The sequence below is a fragment of the Octodon degus genome, unplaced genomic scaffold, assembly GCF_000260255.1.
Source record: "Octodon degus isolate 3935 unplaced genomic scaffold, OctDeg1.0 scaffold00153, whole genome shotgun sequence".
Taxonomy (NCBI): Eukaryota; Metazoa; Chordata; class Mammalia; order Rodentia; family Octodontidae; genus Octodon; species Octodon degus.
Genome location: NW_004524729.1, coordinates 3,094,810 through 3,112,418, shown reverse-complemented (window position 1 = coordinate 3,112,418; position 17,609 = coordinate 3,094,810). Strand labels below are relative to the sequence as shown.

The 17,609-nt window shown below is 61.3% G+C and overlaps 1 protein-coding gene and 1 long non-coding RNA gene across 6 annotated transcripts in view; one reads left to right on the top strand and one right to left on the bottom strand.

The window, feature by feature from the left end:
* Window positions 1-17,609, bottom strand: part of Gramd4 (GRAM domain containing 4) — a 68,465-nt gene that overhangs the window by 36,553 nt on the left and 14,303 nt on the right. For 2 of the 4 annotated variants that reach the window (XM_023702550.1, XM_023702551.1), the window contains exons 2-3: window positions 4,868-5,078; window positions 815-935 (exon numbers count right to left, since the gene is read on the bottom strand). In XM_023702550.1, coding sequence (XP_023558318.1) covers window positions 815-935; window positions 4,868-5,078 — 332 coding nt within the window. Of the gene's footprint in view, window positions 1-814; window positions 936-4,867; window positions 5,079-5,148; window positions 5,169-5,286; window positions 5,564-17,609 lie in introns of those variants that run through there. The other 2 variants (XM_004642405.2, XM_023702552.1) reach the window with 2 other exon arrangements.
* On the top strand, window positions 1,519-7,548 carry LOC111812947. Of its 2 annotated transcripts, none has more exons than XR_002818309.1 (3): window positions 1,519-1,931; window positions 2,239-2,376; window positions 7,277-7,548. It is a non-coding gene; the product is annotated as an uncharacterized LOC111812947 (long non-coding RNA). The 2 variants fall into 2 exon arrangements; XR_002818308.1 differs by lacking the exon at window positions 7,277-7,548 and adding an exon at window positions 2,561-2,840.

The following is a 17,609-nucleotide window of genomic DNA, read 5'->3' as shown; positions in this document are numbered from 1 at the left end:
AGCCAAGTCTGCACACTGCTGAGCCTGCGCTGCCTGGGCGGGAAGAAGGAAGGCAGAGGTGTGACCAGGAACAGAACCCAGGCCACAGCTGTGGGCTCAGAGCTTCGAGGGGACCCCAGCTGTGCAGGATACCACCAGGGAAGTGACCTGCCTGTGGGGCCCAGGCCGAGGGTTTTGAGACCCGATGGTCCCTTCCCAGGCCAACGCTGCTCCCTGCTTGGCACACAGGACCAGGGCCACCTCCTCCCGAACCACCTTCCTCACAGCATCTGAGGGCAGGCTCCCCAGCACCACCCCTACAAGCCAGAGGGTGTGACCCAACTGCAGGTCTCTCCTGTGACCGAAACAGAGGACATGAAGAGGAGAGAGTCACACACACAGGGACCCCATCAGGCCCCCAGGGCCATCATCCCCCCGCCCCAGGCCAGGGTAGCACAGGCAGGGCTGTTGGACTAGGCCCCAGTGCCCCTCACATTCACAGAGAACAGACACAATTTTGACTCCTTCAAAAACCTTCAGAATTCCAAGTTAACCACGGAGAACGTGCCAGGCCAGATCTGCTAACCTAATCTCAAATCTGGGACAGGCTTCATTCCTTCTGCCCTCCTCTGGCCTGGAGAGCAGCAGATGGGAGAGGCAGGTGCGGAGGCTGAGGCCTATGGGAAGCCTGACTTCTGCGCCCCAAGAGCCCCACAGCCCCACATCTGTCCCACATCCCACGCAAAGGCTCCTGGGCCCACGTGGGCAGGGCCATGTCCCCACCCCAGCCCCACTCCCGCAGGTCCCGTCCCCAGAGGTGCTTCCTGGTACTCACGCAGGAAGTGCTTCTCCAGTAAGGCGATTTCCAGGTGACCCTTGATCTCGTTCAGCCGATCAAACTCTGTGCGGCTGAAGTCCTGGGGGCCTGTGGCCATGATGAGGGTCCCTGGGCCAGCCTGGAAGGGAAACATGGAGAGCTCAGAGGTGGCCGCAGAGAAGCTGCCTGGGTCCCTGCCAGGAGGATCTAGTGTCCAACGCCGGGATGGCAGGTCAGCATGACGACCCCAAGTTCGGGCTGAATTGCTGGAAGGAAAAGGACACAGGTCTGCCGTAAGCCTCCCAGCAGCCCACTGAGGACCTCGGGGTGGGAGGACGCCCTGGGCGCCAGGGGGAGGTCCCCAGGAAGAAAGCACGGGGGAAATTAAGCTCCTACGTGAGCGCGCAGGGCCAGCAGGGCCTTTGCAGCAGCAATCTCAGCTATAGAAGGGAGGAAGCGGGCAGGTGTGCCGACCCGTGTGCCCAGGGTGCTGAGGCCCAGAGTGTGACAGCCACCCTGGGGCCAAAGGTGCAGCCACAGCACACAGAGCACACAGGAAAGGAGATGGCCCCCCGGGCACCCAAAGCACAGAGAGGGGAATTAGAGACAGCCACCTCCTGTCCCCTTATTAAGACACTGTCCTTTCCCCAAAGGCTCCAGTTACAGGCCACATGCCCAGGGAGCGGGCACAGCAGCTACTCCACAACCTGCTGACCGAGGAGAAAGAGAGAGGCCTTCGGGACCATACAAGACGCCACAGGGGCACCTCCACAGCTACTGCACAGGAGTCCCTGCCGGGGCCGGGACCTGACTGACCTCCCTGCCTGGGCCCCAGACCTCCTCCTCCAGGGCTAGGGGTGGTGAAATGGGATCCACGCTGAGGCTGCTTGGCTGTGAGCCGCACAGTGCATGCTCCTGACACTGTCACCTCCCCGACACTGTCAGCTGCTCAGAGGTCCCGGCCTGGAGAAGGGGCTGATGGGAACCAGCAGCTCTAGGCACAGCCCTGGGGACCTGCCCTTCTGCACTGTCAGCTTCCCTGGCTAGAGGACACGGCTTCCAGGGGACAGGGACCAGGCCCTGTTATCTGCTGCCTCCTAGGAGCCTGGCACCAGCAACAGAGAAATGCGATGGGGTGAGCTGAAAACAGGTGACCTCATCTCCCCTGGGTACTGCAGGGGTCATTCCCTGCACTGATGCTGACCAGGGAGGACCACCAGGCACCGGCTCTGGGAGGCAGGCATAGCCTGGGTGGTGAGAGCCTGGTGTGCCCTGGTACCCTACTGCCTGTCCACTGTCCCAAGAACCAAAGCTCAACAAGGCCAGGAAGGGGACGTGTAAACCCAACCTGACCTGAAGGCGGCTCTGGAGGCAGGGGTCATGCCAGATGGTGTCACCTGGGCCCACCCGGCCGACATTGGCATCCAAACACAGGTCCACAGGCAGCCCCAACACAGCCAGCCCCGACGTGCTTGGAGTGCCTGGCAAAGGCTGCTGCGACCCGTGCGGGCAGCAGGAGCCACGGCCCCCACCCACACGCAGGGTGGGCCGCAGAACCGCAGGTGCCTGACAGATTAAAGGTGAGCGACTCAGTAACCTAGAGTGATCCTCTCTCAAAACTAAAAGTTTTTTAAAAGGGCTGAGGATGGGTGCTTGGTGCACCCCTGGGAGCTCCAGGCCTCCTGCCGGGTGACCCACTCCATCCCGAGCAGGTGGCAGCCCTTCCCCGGGGCCTCCTGGAGACGTCTCCCCTCCCCTGTGCAGGCAAGTCACACGGGGCCGCCCTGTCCCCGGCGTGGAAGGCTATCTGGAGAAGGAGGTCATCAATGTTGAATGGAAACTGATCTCACAGTGCAGGCAGCTCGCGGCTTCCCTCCCCACCAGGAAGAGGCTCGCTCCTGCTACCCTCCACTTCAGCCTGCCCCCCGTGAGCCTGCCTTCCAGGGAACACGCCCTTGGCTCCTTGCCTGCTCTTCTTGGTTTGGAAAGCTACAGGTGCACAGCCCGAGGGCCACAGCTGGGCTCACCATCTGCACAGAGCCCTTGCAGGTGACTTAGGTGGGCAGTCTGAGCACAGCCCCGGAGTGGGCATGGGCCACACAAGATTATCAGGCCCCGCCCTACCCTGCCCTGCTGGGGAAGTGTCCAGGTGTTAGGAGAGCGTCAGGCCTCACCATACACAGAAGACACCTTGTGCAGAATGGGAGGGCACACACCGGGTCTGCCAGCCACTGCCTGCCTGAGGCAGGGCCCTAGGAGCCCCGCAGGTGGAGCTGGAGGAGGAGGGCCCCCTCTTCTAGGGACAAAGCAGGGCTGGGGACCCCAGGAGTCAGTGGCCTGGGCCTGTGTCATCGGGGCTCGGGTCCAAAGCAAGGAACACAGCTCCTGCCTGTGGGCTGGTAGGGCCTCCACCCTCGAAGGCCCCACGTAGCTACACCCAGCCCCAGAGAGGGAAGCAAGTGAGGGCAGAAGCTGCCCCTATTCTAAGCCCAGGCCTTCACCACGGGCGCCCTCCCAGGGAGGACAAGACAGTGACCCACCCTTGAAACAGCTCTGTGTCCACAGAAATATCTCTGTGCCCACATCAAAACAGTGCCCACCACAGTCAGGAGACAGAAGATGGTTAGGGGAGGACTGGGCACTGGGGAGAGGAAGGGAGAGGAACAGCCACCCTGAGCTCTGGAACCCATGCCTCGGGCCAGCCTGGCTCTGCCCTGGCTGGTAGCACACCCAGCTGTAAACACCACCCACAGCCTCAGTTTTCCCATCTGTCAGGTGGGAACAATGGCCCCAGAAAGGAGTTGCCCAGGCCATGGGGTGGCATAGACACCCTGGTACTATGCATATCCCTCTAGAAGCAAGGTAGGTAGGTCACAAGCCCAACCAGGGCCAGTTCTGGGGCCCTGGTTCTGCAGAGTCTGCAGCTGGTGGGCATTTTTGGGGGGCAGAAGAAACCAGGTTGGACAGTACCACCCAACTCCCAAGACATCGGTCTGGGCAGGACAAATTCCTCAGGGCCAGAGAACAGGAGAGCTTGAAGGGCCACCACACTCACTCACCTGGCCAGCCAGGACACCCCACAGGGCAAGGAGTGGCCACGCGGCAAACAAGACAGCCAGGTGTGGGCATGGGCACTGCCACCCTGGACAGTGCCTGCTCAGGGCCACACAGGTCAGGGCTGCGGGAACAGCCATGGCCTCTGAACACAGGGGACAGCACCCAATCTCAAGGCAGGCTTGGCGCAAGAAGCTGGGTGGCCTCACCCACATCCAACCGAGCACCAGAGGCTGTTAGGGGCAGCGCCATGAATTATTAATTCCTGCCAGGAGCGGCGCACACTCAGCCCTATTACGGAGCATTAATAATGCAGCAGTGAGGGAAAGGAGCAATGCGCCAGCCACATCTGGGGTGAAATCCTGGCCGGGGCAGGAAGAAACCCCACGGGGCAACGAGGGGCGGGGCAACGAGGGGCGGGGCAACGGGGGCGGGGCAACGGGGGCGGGGCAACGAGGGGCGGGGCAACGGGGGCGGGGCACACGGTGGGGGACACCCACAGCCATGCTGGGTGGTTCTGAGCATCGAGGAGGAGGAGGAGCAGGAGGAGGAGGAGGAGCCACAGTCACTGGGAAGAGGGGCACATAGTGTCCTTCCCGCCTACTCTGCTCCTCCGAGCCCTACAAAGCAGCTTCCAGAAGGCGGGCACACACCGTCCATGCCCGCCCCTGGCACAGCCCAGCTGAGGTGCTCCACGAATGCCTGGTGCCCAGCTAGCCGGCAGGGGTCAGGGACATCAGTGACAGACACCTGGCAGGTCAGACACACAGGCCCGGCCTGGCAGTGTGCTCCCAGGGTTGGGCCAGGGTCTTGGCCACACTTCCACTCGAGAAGCTTGCCAGAGGGGGTTGAGAGGCATCTGGAGGGGGTGGGGGGCAGGCAAGCAGCGGGGGCAAGGGGGAGAGGGGTGCCAGGCCAGCCCGGGGGATGGCAATCTGCCCGCAACCACACTGGACTCAGCCATAAGGCCCAGCACATGCCAGGCATGGTGAAGGAGCTCCGGGTCCACATACTCACAGGGTCCCTGAGCTCCTCGCTGTCTCGGGCCGAGGTCCGAGGGATCTTCAGGGGCAGCTCGTCCGCACACTCGGTGTCCGAGGCATTGGGCGACTCCGCGAGGTCCAGGCAGTCCTCTCTCTTGGGGCCTCTGAACCTGATTCTGTCCAGCCTCCTGAGCATGTTCAGCACGGAGCTCCTGGGCCTCACCTGGACATGACGGGCGGGCTCCCTGGGAGAGGTGGGGCATGGTTACTCCTGCCCCCAAGCTCCTGCCAGCAGAGAGTGGCCGCAGACCTCACCTTTGGTCACCAGGCAGGGCCACTGTCCATCACCCCACCCCGCCAGCCTGGCCTCCTCAACCTCAGCCAGAGCAGGCTCTCCCAGGCCCCAGCAGGGCAGGAGCACACCCAGGCCCGCAGCAGGCCACCCTGGCTCACCACGGTGACTCAGGCCAAGGGTCCGGGAGAACATGCTGAGGAGCGGGGTTGGAGGCTGACCACCCTCCAAAGAGCGAGTCACCAGCACAGCGGAAGTGCAGCTGTACACAGCCAGGGCGCCGCCCGGGTCCAGGGTCCAGCCCAGCTGAGCCTGAGATTCGGAGATCAGGCCCCGCCCTTTTTGTAAAGCCCCTCCCGGGCCAGGGCAGGACCTCAGACCCCGGGCTGCCTCCTCCACTAGTGCAAATGTACACCTGTGTGTACCAAGGGATTTACACACCCTGGTGACACCAGGACAGCCAGGACAGCGGGCTCCTCTCCTTATCCAGCGCCTCATCCCAGGGTGTGGCCCTTCCCACCAACCTGGCTCCCCAGGGCCACAAGGCCCCAGGTCCTGGGGCATGTCATCCCAACACACAGGAGGCTGCCTGCCAGGTTTTCCACCTGCAAAGCAGGAGCCATCCTGACAAGGCAGAGGCGGTCTAGGAAGCCGAGACCACACATGCCAGGTGGGATCTGACCATGGCCTGGACCCAGGAAGCCGCAGGACTGCTTCTGTGAGAGGAGGAGAGGACAGGGGAGGGGACCTTCAGCTTCCTGCTGGGGGCCGCAGCACCAGGCCCACAGGCTGCTCCACGGCTGCAGGAGGTGTCCGTGGGCCAGCCCAACCACCTGCCCACTAAGGACAGCGCTGTCACTCAGGATGACACTTGGTGGGACCTCAGGCCTCGGCCAGCAGGCATGCAAGCCCATCTGAGTCTTAGGCAGCACAGCAGGGAGCTTTCAGGGAGGGCCCCAGATGCTCCTGGCCCAGGCTCTGACCTGGACCCCCAGGACAGGGAGCCCACATGGGTGGTTCTGGTGGCCAGTGTCTCCTGGAGCCAGTGGGAGCCCAGGGGTGCTAGCAGTGCACAGGGCAAGGGAGGGGGACCAATCACCATATCGCATTCAGCAACTGTGAACTCCAGATGGAACAGTAAACTGAAAATCAAACCAGCAGGAAGAAAAGAGAACCTGCTACTCAGCAAGCCCTAGGGAGGGGACAGTGACTGATGTGAAGAGACCGGGCCAGGTGTGGAGCTTGCACTTGTGATCCCGGCACTCTGGAGGCTGAAGCAGGAGGATGACTGTGAATTTCTGGGCCAACCCGGGCGACATAAGAAGTTCAAGACCAGCCTGAACTGCATAGCGAGACTCTGTTTCAAGCCAAGAAAAACACTGAGAAATGAATTCACAGAGTAAAGAAGTCTAACAAACAACTGGAAACTTCTTAGTAAAAAGTAAAGCGAGGTCGGGTAGCACACGCATGTCATTCCGGCACTCTGGGAGGCTGAGACAGAAGGATGGCAAAATTTGAGTTCAGTGTGGACAACCCAGTGACGTAGTGAAATCCTGTCTCAAAACAAGAAGTGAAAGAAAAATCAGGTATGCAACAGGAAGTGTGAGTAGTGAGGTATGTGCAGATGAGTATTGTAGCTTGGCTATGAGACAGCTTGAATAAATCGGGGGAAGTTACAAGCCCACCTCCTAACTCCCGCGTGAGCCCCCAGCGCTGCCCACGGGGAGTCAGCACTCACGGGGCTGGGTGTGCGGAGGACAAGCATGGGTGTCCTGATCAGGGGCTGTGCCCTGAGGTGCCAGTCTAGGCCCAAGCCCAACACACAGCCCCTCTCTGCCCAGAAATGTTCCTCAGGAGCCAGGGAAGACAGCACCGTGCCACCACGACCACCTCAGACCCTGACACACAGGGCCACTGTGCCATCCACTGTGGCCTCCTGCAGAGTACCAACTTGGAATGTGACCTCCCTGCGTCACATTATGCTAAGGGGTGAGGAGGAGACACGGGGTATGCAGGGTGCTACATGCCAACGCCAGCTCGGGGTGGTTCTCTCTCTAGAGCTGGCCATACGCATTCCTGTTGCTCTTTGGAAGAAATCATTTTATTACAGTAAGATACACAGGAGACTTTCCAACCTGCTCCTTGTAAAAGGTGCTGTTCAAAACACTGTGGATGCAGCCCAGAACGATTCATCCGGTAAAGCTGAAACTGCGCTCACTAAACACCCACTCCACAGTCCCTCCCAGCCAGCCCATGTACCACCCCTGCTTGCAGCTCGGTAAAACAGCAGCAAAAGAACAGCCACATAAATCCTAGCACTACGGAAAACCTTCCTGTGCTTTTGGAGACTCTGCCTCGGCGACCCTTCCCCCTCGAGAGCAGCCCCAGAAAGAAGGCCCTGCACATCCCCGTGGAGAGGGACACCTGGGCGGAGCCCCAACACAGGCAGAGCAGTATACCGTGGCTCCCTCCCAAGTGCCCCTGCCTGGCTTCCAGCGGCTCCGGCTCCATGCTGAGCTCTCCTCCCCTGCTGTTCTGAGTTCCCTGAGCTGGCCCCACCTCCTCTCTGAAGTTTGAGCAGCTAAGGAGGCCACTGCACTGGGAGATGGACAAAGGCACCCAGTGTCGCCTGGTGCCCACTGAACGCTCGCTGGCCACCTATAGGCCTCAGATCCCCAGGGTGCTCCCGCGCCCTGCTCCCCGCGCCCCAGGCAGGCGTGCCAACAGGCAACCCAGGAGCAGGGGTGTGGAGCACCACTGAGATGACTCCTTGAAAGAGGAGCACTTGTCTGCATTTTGGTGCAGCCCGGCCCTAATTCTGTGTACTGACAGGTACAGAGCTGGCTCCGGCTTTGCTCATCCCTTCAACTGGCCTTGGCAGTGCAACTGGTCTAGCTGAGGTGCCGGTGTGTGGCCTTTGAAATAGGGTGACTGGGCAGTGCTGCCCCACCCCACAACCCCCAAAAAACACGTGGGCCGGGCAGGACGGAGAGCTGTGCTCCACACTGCCGGCTGGGATGGCCTGGGGCCAGCTGGGACTGGCCAGGACGGAGCCTCGGGGCAGAGGCTGACTCCCTAGGGCACAGAGCATTACACGCCGGAGCTAAAGCACCGACGCAAAACATTAGATGCCACTGCAGCTGTGCCACACAGGTCACTCCGCACGTCCCTCTCTCTGCACACTGCAGAGGTGGCCTCAGGCTTCCGACCCGGGGGGGCCCCCGCTCACGCACTCACCTACTTCCCGTTATTCTCAGTCACTCAGTCACTCAGCCCCGAGCCTCTCTCTCCTTCACAAATGAATAAAACGTAGGTCCGGCCCCGGGTCGAGGCCTCTGTTCTGGTCAGCCACCTCCCAGCTGGACTTAGGACCCCTTGGCTCCCCACACCTACAAATACCTCAGCGTCTTTGTCCTTTCTTGCCATGGGTGGCACTAAAGTGGTAGACTGGAATTACTCACTAGGATTCCTGTAACTTCTCCACGGGATTACAAATATAAACTTCTTGGGCCTTGGCAAGACCGGGAGGGCTCTCTATACGAGGGTCCTAGAAGGCCACTCTCCACTCTCTGGTGGCAACGCCTGGATTCTGTAGCAGCACAAATGTCTACACTGCAGTCTGGGAGGTCAGAACCCCACACCAATAAACCAGGCCAGGCACCCAGCCTAGTCGTGCTTCCATTCCTGGCCTGGGGAGGGTGCCCTCCAGTCCATTCCAGCACCCTATCTGGACCAAGCTGTGTCCCACTTGAGCTGGGATAACCCTGTGCTCAGGACCTCTTCCTGACCGTGTCCACTAAGGTCCTACGCAGGTCCCTAGAGGCACACATCAGAAAGGGACACTATGCCACCCAGCAACCCCAACTTCCACACAGGGAAGCAAGGCAGAGGCCAGGATGGCCTGCGCCCCAGCCTGCACCCCAAGACAGGGTCTTGGATCCGCTGTGTGACTCCAGAGCAAGAGCTGTCCTCCCCACACTGTCCTGCCAGGTGCCACAGCGCCTGCTGTCCTGATGCTGCAGCCCTGTGACCCATCCCCGGCAGCCCGACACCCAGTGCCCAGTGGCTGGTCCACCCCCTCCGCAGAGCAGCAGACTCCCCAACCTCGGCCCAGCCACTCTCGCAAGGGCACCCCACCGCCAGCCTTCTCCCTGCCCTGTCACTCCAGGACACTGAGCCCCACTCCACAGCTCCTCAGTGGGGCCCAGCCCCCACCCACACAGCTTCCGGGCCCTGCTGCTCCCGGCAGCCCCTGCTATCCCTCATCAGACCCTGCCTGGGCAGCACGTGCACCGGCACGGCCACCATCCCTCACACAGTGTGCCCCACACGCCCCAGCCTGGCCCCATACCTCCACCTGGAAGCGGACGCTTGAACACCTCAGCCGCAGCTATTTGGGGGCACACGCCGAGGACCCCATAACTACATGTCTTGTAGAGCTAGCTGCACAGAAAGGCCTGCGGAGGGCGGCACCTGTGGGGTAGGGCCAAGAGGAGGCACTCCCGGCACCCCAGGCTCCCAGCCCGCAGTGCAAGCGGGACAGAGTCCAGCAGCCCTGGGCGCGAGCGCGCGGCCTGTGAAGGCGCTGAATGGCTCTGGGCACACAAAGGAGGCAGTGTCCGCCTCCAGCTTGGGAACCACCGGCGCCCTCATTTCCCTTTCCCACCCCAGGCTGGCAAGAGCCAGACTCCAGCTTCTTACTGTTGCCTGGCTGTGCCCCTCACACCCAGCCACCCCAGATAAACCACTTCCACTTTGCCCTGGACGCCAAGCTTCCCCTGCACAACACCCCAGGGCCCCAGGGCCCCAGGGCTCAGGATGCTGGTAAGACCCAGCCCTATTGTGCCCTAACTCCCCACAGGAGGGACCCAAGGACCGGAATGCACACACAGCTCCCAGCCACCAGCCATGTCCCTGGACCCACATCCCTGGGGGACTTGGGTGTGACCCTATCCCCTTAGCTGTCCGCATCTGCCCAAAGCCAGCCTCAGGACGCATGCAGGCCTGCCCCACCTCAAGGCCACCCAGAGAGACTGCCCTCCCCAATTCCACCACAGTCCCGCAGGCTGGGCCGCCGCAGGACCTCCGTAACCCCAACATTAGCACAGGACGTCTCGCCAGCCTCGCTACCACCTCCACATGGCATGTCAACATCATCTGTCACTGCTGCACATGTGGACAGGCTACAGACGGGGAGGGATACCCTGAGCCACTGGTGAGACCCTCACCCTGGCTAGCAGCTGTCAGCACCTGGGACTTCACCACTCGGACACAAGGCACCCAACACCCAAGCACACCACTGCAAAACATGAGACAGCGACTCTGGGTGATGAGACCCTGGTGTCTACCTGCACTTGTTTGAAGTCTTACTAACTTTACGTTTATAGATTTTCACATCTACCGAGGAGTTCACACAACTCCCGACAGCCCAGCAGTTGGTGTTTATGAATGGCAGCACCGCGGCATCCCAGTGCAGGGCTGCAGACATCAACGTCCGCTTCCCACCTTGCAGGCCTGGTGCGCAGGCGCAGGAGCCAGGAGCTACGGTCTGACTGCAGGGTGACCCTGGGCACCCCCGAGGGCCAGGCAGCCCTGGAGGCAGGGACACTCGGCCAGGTTGGCTGGTCCAGGGCCCACGGGCCTCAGGGTACAGGGGCATCTGCAGAAGGCTCCACTGCAGCTTGGGGGCTTGGGGCTGCAGTGGGTCTCCATAATCTAGACCTCCCCCTCTGACCTCCAAGACCTGCCTGGGCTGTGCCTCATCCTGAGCCTTTCCAAGGCACCTCCTATTTCTTCCCAGCTGTGCTCAGCACCATCTGCCGCTTATCACTCTACCACAGACCCATGGCCACTGTCACACGGCTGAAGGTGGGCAGGAACTCATCTGTCCAAGGTAGGCCGCATCTGCCCCTTCTGGGCCTTGCCACAGTTATCAAGGGGTAGGGTTGCAGAGAGCCAGACCCTGGGGGCCTTGGCCTGTGGCCTCGCCAGTGCCCCATGCCTGGCCTGGAGAGGGAGGAGGGCCACTATGTGCGGGCTGCTAACAGGTACCAGGTGCATGCTGGGAGGCATCCTGGAGGCGGCCGTGAGTACAGCAGTCAGGCTGTGCGCCTGCTGTGCTATCGGCTTGCACCTCGCCTCCCCAGCCTCAGTTTCCCTACCTGTCAGCTGGCTTAGCAGTCGCTCCTCACTCTCAGTGTCAAGGCCGGGTGGTATCATCCTCGTGTCCTACGATTTCCTGACACGGGTTATTTGCCACGGACCCGGACGTGGGCCATGCCCTCGGCTTGGTGGATAAAGGTTCTCCCTTGGTTCCAGGCAGTGCTCAGGCAGGCTTTGGGCAATGTGGGATGGCGCCAGAGGCCCACACCTGGCCAGCTGTGGTGACAGTGGCAGAGATGTAGACCCGCTCTCAGAAACTAGATACAGCGTCAGCTCCCAGTGTCACTACCACCGGGCCTCAGCGGCTGCCACACCGTAGCAAGCAGAGCCAGGATGAAGGCCCGGGATGTGCCTGACATGGTGCCAGTGTCACCCCACGCTTCCCAGCCGGGACTGAGCCCAGGATGCTGTGGTAGGCAGGACTGGGAGAGCCACAGGGGAGAGGGCTGCGGGCAGCAGGCGGCCAGGACCACAATGCCCAAAACGTGAGGGGCTCAGCCTGGGCGGGGCACTCAGCCCAGCGCCTGCCCTCAACTGAGCCCCTCGGGGTCTTCGCCAGGGTGCTGTTGGGCAGCTCTCAGGCACATCTGCCTGTGGCACTGAGAGGGGAACTTGGCAGTATGGCCTCAAGGATGCCACTGACCAACACGAAAATCTTACGCCTTAGGAGCAGGTAGGCAGCCAGATGTTCGGCTGCAGGCACAGATAAGCCAAGCCCCAGGAAGCCGCCTAAGAACTCCCAGCAGAAGCCCTCCTCTGCACCACTGCCATCACTGCGGCAGGGCTGGGGTGTCACAGCTCTCCCCAGGGTGCCCTCCTTGCTGGTCAGGAAGTAGGCCCCTCCAGAGCACCTCCACACTCAGCATGACACGTGGGCACAGGACGTGACTGGGCACTCCCAGGGCCACAGAGCAGCCCCTGCGCAGTGCCAGCCCCGCCGCAGCGCTGGGTGGGCAGCACGGGAAGGAGGCAGGTGGCAGCAGGGACTCTGGTCCCAGGCTGCGGATGATACACCTGTCCAGGCCTGTTAATGACTTGAAGGCTGGGAACTCGCAGGTCTGAGAGGCACCTGGCCCGGCCCCCATCCGGAGCAGCGGCACGTGAGGGAGACTTTACGGCTGAACTTGCTGGAGACCAGGAGCTTGTGCCTGGCGGCTGCACCTGCTGGGACTCACGGGCACACTTCTGCCAGCATCACGCCCCACCCAGTAGGAAGAGGTAACAGCAATGACGCGGGCCCAGAGCCTCGTCCACTGGACATCCAGAACAATGCGACTGAGCCACCTAAGTAGCATTAACAGGCACCTACTGTGTGCCTGGGCAGAGGAGAGGCTTGCAGTGCGGCCCTCAGTGTCGCCTCGTGGCCGCAGGCCTTTGCTCTTAGGAGGGAGGAGGATGCATCACAGCACCTGGAGACAGACGGTGATAGCCCAGGGCTGCCACAGAGGGCTGAGGGCACGAAGGAGCTGTCCTGCGCGCTGCAGGACCCACTCAGCCCCTCCTGCCAGAGCAAGCCTGAGCAGAAATGGCAGGTGCAAGCGAGGCCTCCATGAGGTGCTGGGTCCCTGTCCCAGCTCAGCGTGAGCCCAGGCACCTGCAACCCAGGAGAGGCGAGGATGGCGGCCTGGTCCAGGTGCAAGTGGTGGATACAGCCCAGTGGGGAGAAGGGTGCAGAGCAGGGAGTGAGGGGCGGGCAGTGTGGCCTCAGGACCCCGGTGACTTGATGGCAGCACTCTGCCCTGGGGGCAGCCCCACTCAGCGCCTGCGCAGCCCAGCCCACTGGGGCATGGCAGTGTTGAAACAAGGTCTCGACCCGCGTCGGGTACTGTGACCCCTCTGAAAGGCTTCTGAGGAAGCCTGGGCTCAGAGAGGAAACGCCGCCTGCAGCTGTTCAAGAGGAGGGTCTGCTCTGGTCACACAGCAGGCCCAGCGGGGACAGGAGCCGGAGCTGTGTGCGGAGCAGCACAGGTGTGGCCTGGCCTGCAGCAGCGACAGCCAGGCGGGGCGGGGAAGAGCGGCGGCTCCCCTGGACTTCCCCATGGAGTTACGGGATGAGCCGGCAGCCCCGCTTCTGGTTCCGTACCCAGCAGAACCAGAGGTTGGGCTCAGGCAGACACCTGCACGCCAGGCTCGTTCCGAGGCCAGCATCTGTGTGCACACTCGGGGACAGGCACGGAGCGCAGCCGTCACCAAGCACAGCGGGACATAGGAGCTCACGACGGGGGTCAGTCACAGCGACAGGAAGCAGAACGCCGTCTGCCTGGGGCTCGGGGCAGGAACAGCCTGTGTGTGTTCAATCCGAACAGTTTCAGTCTGAGAAGAGAGGTTCAGGTCGAAGGTGGTGACATTTGGTGACATTGGTGACGACACCATGAAGGTACCTGATGAAGCCGCGCTGCGCGTGGAGCCACGGCCAGGGGGCTGAACTGTGAACGGTGGGCACGACCCCCACAGGGGGCTGCAGGAGGCAGAGCGCGCCACACCTCTGCAAGGCACTCTATGAGCTTTGTTTTGAGCTAAAGTCTCCCTGCATAGCCCAAGCTGACCTATCAAAGTGATCCTCCTGCCTCAGCCTCCTGAATGCTAGGACAACAAGCATGTGCCACCATGCCCAGCTTTATCTATGAATTTAATAATATCCCCTAAATAAACAGCATGAAGGTTTTAGAGGAGGAAGACAGGCTGAGATGAAGGCACACTGGGAGGTTCAGGAAGCGTGAACAGCCAGAGTGTCGTGGTGAGCCTGGGCAGGGCCACAGCCGCTCCCTCGAGCAGCAGCAGCCGGGCCAGGGTAGGCCAGCGGTCCCAGAAGCAGACCCAGGTGGCGTGGGAGCCCAGAAGGGAAGGACTGAACTATAATCACTGACACCGGCACACCAGGGAGCTGAGTGGGCAACGCCACGGTCAGACCCACGCCTCACAGCTATTGAGGTCACCTGCACACGCCAAGGGCCTGCGTGAGGATTAATGGAGAGGGGGCTTCTCCGTGACTGGGGTGGGCGGTGGGGCGCAGACAGGCCCTCCCCAGAGACCCGAAGCGGGATAGGGCAGCGTGTGTTGGTGCCCATTTCCCTGGGCCAGGGTGTAGCTCAGGAGTAGGCGGCTTGCCCGGCATGCACCAGGCCCTGGGCTCCAACCCCAGCTCCTCAAAAAAACCCCAAAAACAAGTTCCTGTGAGACAAAATCAAACATAGTTTGGAGGAAAATACTTCAACACCTGTCTCAAAGAAGTAATGTGTCTCATGCTGACAAACAGCCAGTAGAAAAACGGACACAAGATACAGTCGGCGTGCAGAAAACAAAAAAAATATAAGCAGATCTTAAACCCAGGCAAGGTCATTAACTTGCACTAACAAGGAGCAAAATGCCAATTCCACTCACCCCAAGAGGCTCCCTCCATTCGCTAACAGACCACGGGCGAAGTGTGCAGGCACAGGGAGACAGCTCGGCCTGCTGAGCCGTGGCTCCGCCCCGAGGACCTCCTCCTCCCGCAAGGATGCACAGCGCAAGGCTGGCTTCCTACAGTGCTGTTTTCACGTGGGCAGGAAAGGGCCTGGGGTTCCTGCACTGAGGAGGGCCACAGGGTGGGGAAGTGAGGAGCCTGGGGCTCCCCAGCCAGCCCTGTGTGGGTTCAGTAGGAAGGAAGGGATGGGAGCCTCAGCCAGCTGTCCACCACCACGAGGAACAGCCCAGAAAACCAACATCAGGAGGAAGCGTTCCTACAAGCTCGCGGTGCCTGCGGCCGCAGTCCATGGTCCGTGGCGCACTCGGCTCACGGCAGCCCGGGCAGCCCCGAGCCCTCGCCCTGCCCACCCCGAGCCCTCGCCCTGCCCACACGCATCACCTGTGGATCATGGGCTGATCCCCGAAGGAAGGCGGAGCCTACCCAGTCAGTGCAGCTTCCCCAGGCCACCCCATTTGGCCCGAGGCCTGGGAGAGTCTGAGATCCAAAGCGCGGCAGGAGAGGAGCAAAAGAAATTTACCCAGAACGGTGGCACCGGAACGCCCAGGACACCACCTCCTGGCACACCGGCTGGCAGGTGCAGGGCAGGAAGCAGGGTGCAGCTGGACACTTCTGAGGGTGGGCCTGAGAGCCCACGATTCCTGCTCCGTGCGACTTCAGGGGAGGGGTCCCCGGCCTGGGCACCCACGAAGGTGGCCCCAGGAGACCGGCAAGGGAGCAAAGGCCACGTCAGGTGCAGACTGTTAAAAAAATTATGGGTTGGGGGAGCCCACCCCGCCGAGGACACGGCCCTACTCCGGGGTCACTGTGCACAGGCAGGAGATGGGGCCCCAGGGACCTGACTTCATCCTCACACCTGTAACAAACAGAAAACCAAGGGATGGAGCCTATGGGCAAGACGGGACCACCCTGCTCTTGCTGGGCATGCAGGGCTCCCCCTGGGGCAAGCCTGGATTGGCACAAAGACCACGGGCTGGGCAGGCCCTGAAGGACACACACTGTCCTCCTCAGGCAGTCTCTGGCCAGGGTCACCATCGCTGTGCATGACAGCCCTCTGTACTGTTCACCCAGCAGTCCCCCAGTGAACACCTTTCCGCTCCCTGCTGGGGACCAGGGCCATCCCTGCTCTCCCACCCTGCTAAGCACCTCTCCCTCCAGGAAGTCCTCTGGCCCCAAAGCCCCCAGCTGCATGAGCCCGAGATCTGGTGATGGAAAAGGGGCACCACCTGCTGCTCCCCTCTGTGCGGCCACTACTTCCTCCTCATGCAACGCGACCCGTGCACAAGGCCCACACCTGCATTCCCGGTCCCGCAGGGACAGCATCCGTGTAACTGAGGGACAAACCAATGCCGATCAGAGATAGGGGGAGGGGAAGCCCAGGGCACATAGTAGAGAGACAGGACAGGGACAAAGGCCACCAGCAGGATGGGAGACAGAGGTGCCAAGCTGACACCCCACAGGGCCACAACCCTACCCCGTCCCTCGCTCTAGTAAGACTTGGTGGGCCCCTCTCCCTGTCCCCCTCCACGGGGGCCCCACAGAAAACCAGCACAATGTCCCAACACCCTGCCACCAGGAAAAGAAGGCAGCAGCTCTGGGTGACAACTCAGGATCAGCTATAGGCTGGTGGCAGCTCCCAGAGAGGGCAGCCTGAGTCTGGCTGGCCTTCAGAAGTTAATTACTGAGCCAGGTGTGATGGCATAGGCCTGTCATCCCAGCACTCAGGAGGCTGAAGCAGGAGGATCCCATTGAATTCAAGGCCAGCCCGGGCTATCTACTGAGTTCAAGGCTAGCCTGGGCTATTTAGTGAGTTCAAGGCCAGCCTGAAACACATAGCAACTTGTCCCCAAAACACTAAAATAAATACAGTTTTAAAGATAAATGAAGTCATAAAACAACTTCTAAAGCAGACACTATGGGAAGAACTTTTTAAGACTTAAAGAGTCCTTTGTCCTCTGGCCACTCTTTTGGTAAACAGCACACCTCAGGTGGCTTGGGAAGAGGAATCTGGAACTACTCGCCTTCCAGCCCGTTGCGCAGGGAGAAGGTAGCAAGACTCAGCTGGGACCCGCAGGGGAGCCTGGACTGCCACTGCTGCTGAGCGATGGTCACCCAATCTTGGTTTCCTTTTGCTCATGAAGGGGGCAGAATCCACAAGCACGGGCCTCTCTGGCCGGGGGGTGACTGGTGGGGTGCTCCCCTCTCCTCCTACATGGCACCAGTGGGCCTCAATCCAGAGCTCATCTCACACCGGAAGTGCAGGTGGCTAGCGACTGCACGGGGAGGTTTCGTGCATAAGCACTCTGCGAGGGCCAGGGATACAGCTCAGTGGCATAGCGCCTGCCTGGCAAGCGCGAGGTCATGAGTTCAATTCTTAGGCACCCCCAAAAATTTAATCTGCAAATCACTCTTTGAAAGCACCAGTGAGGACTGCATCTTGAACAATTCTGCCCCGCCCCATGCAGAACCCTCCAGCACCCCTGCCCTGCCAGTCCACAACCCAAGTTCCCCACTCTGCAGCTCGTCCCAGGGCTTCTGCATGGTCTCAGAGTGACCCAATGTGACCCGAAACCTTGTGTCTGCCTCCTCAGCAGAGAGCACCCAGCATGCCTCTCTGTGGGCAGCACAGGTGCGCAGCCAAGTTCACCCCACACCTGTCCCCAGCACTCCCAGCACACCTACACACACATGCACACACACACACACACACACACACACACACGCACACACACACACCCCTCCCGTGGCTCACACTGCCAGCCGTCCACAAGGTCACTCTGGCAGCTACATGGACGAGACTGCAGGAACTGGCTTTCGGCAGCAGCTCCTGTTTCCTGGCGCAGGTATCACTCTCCACCC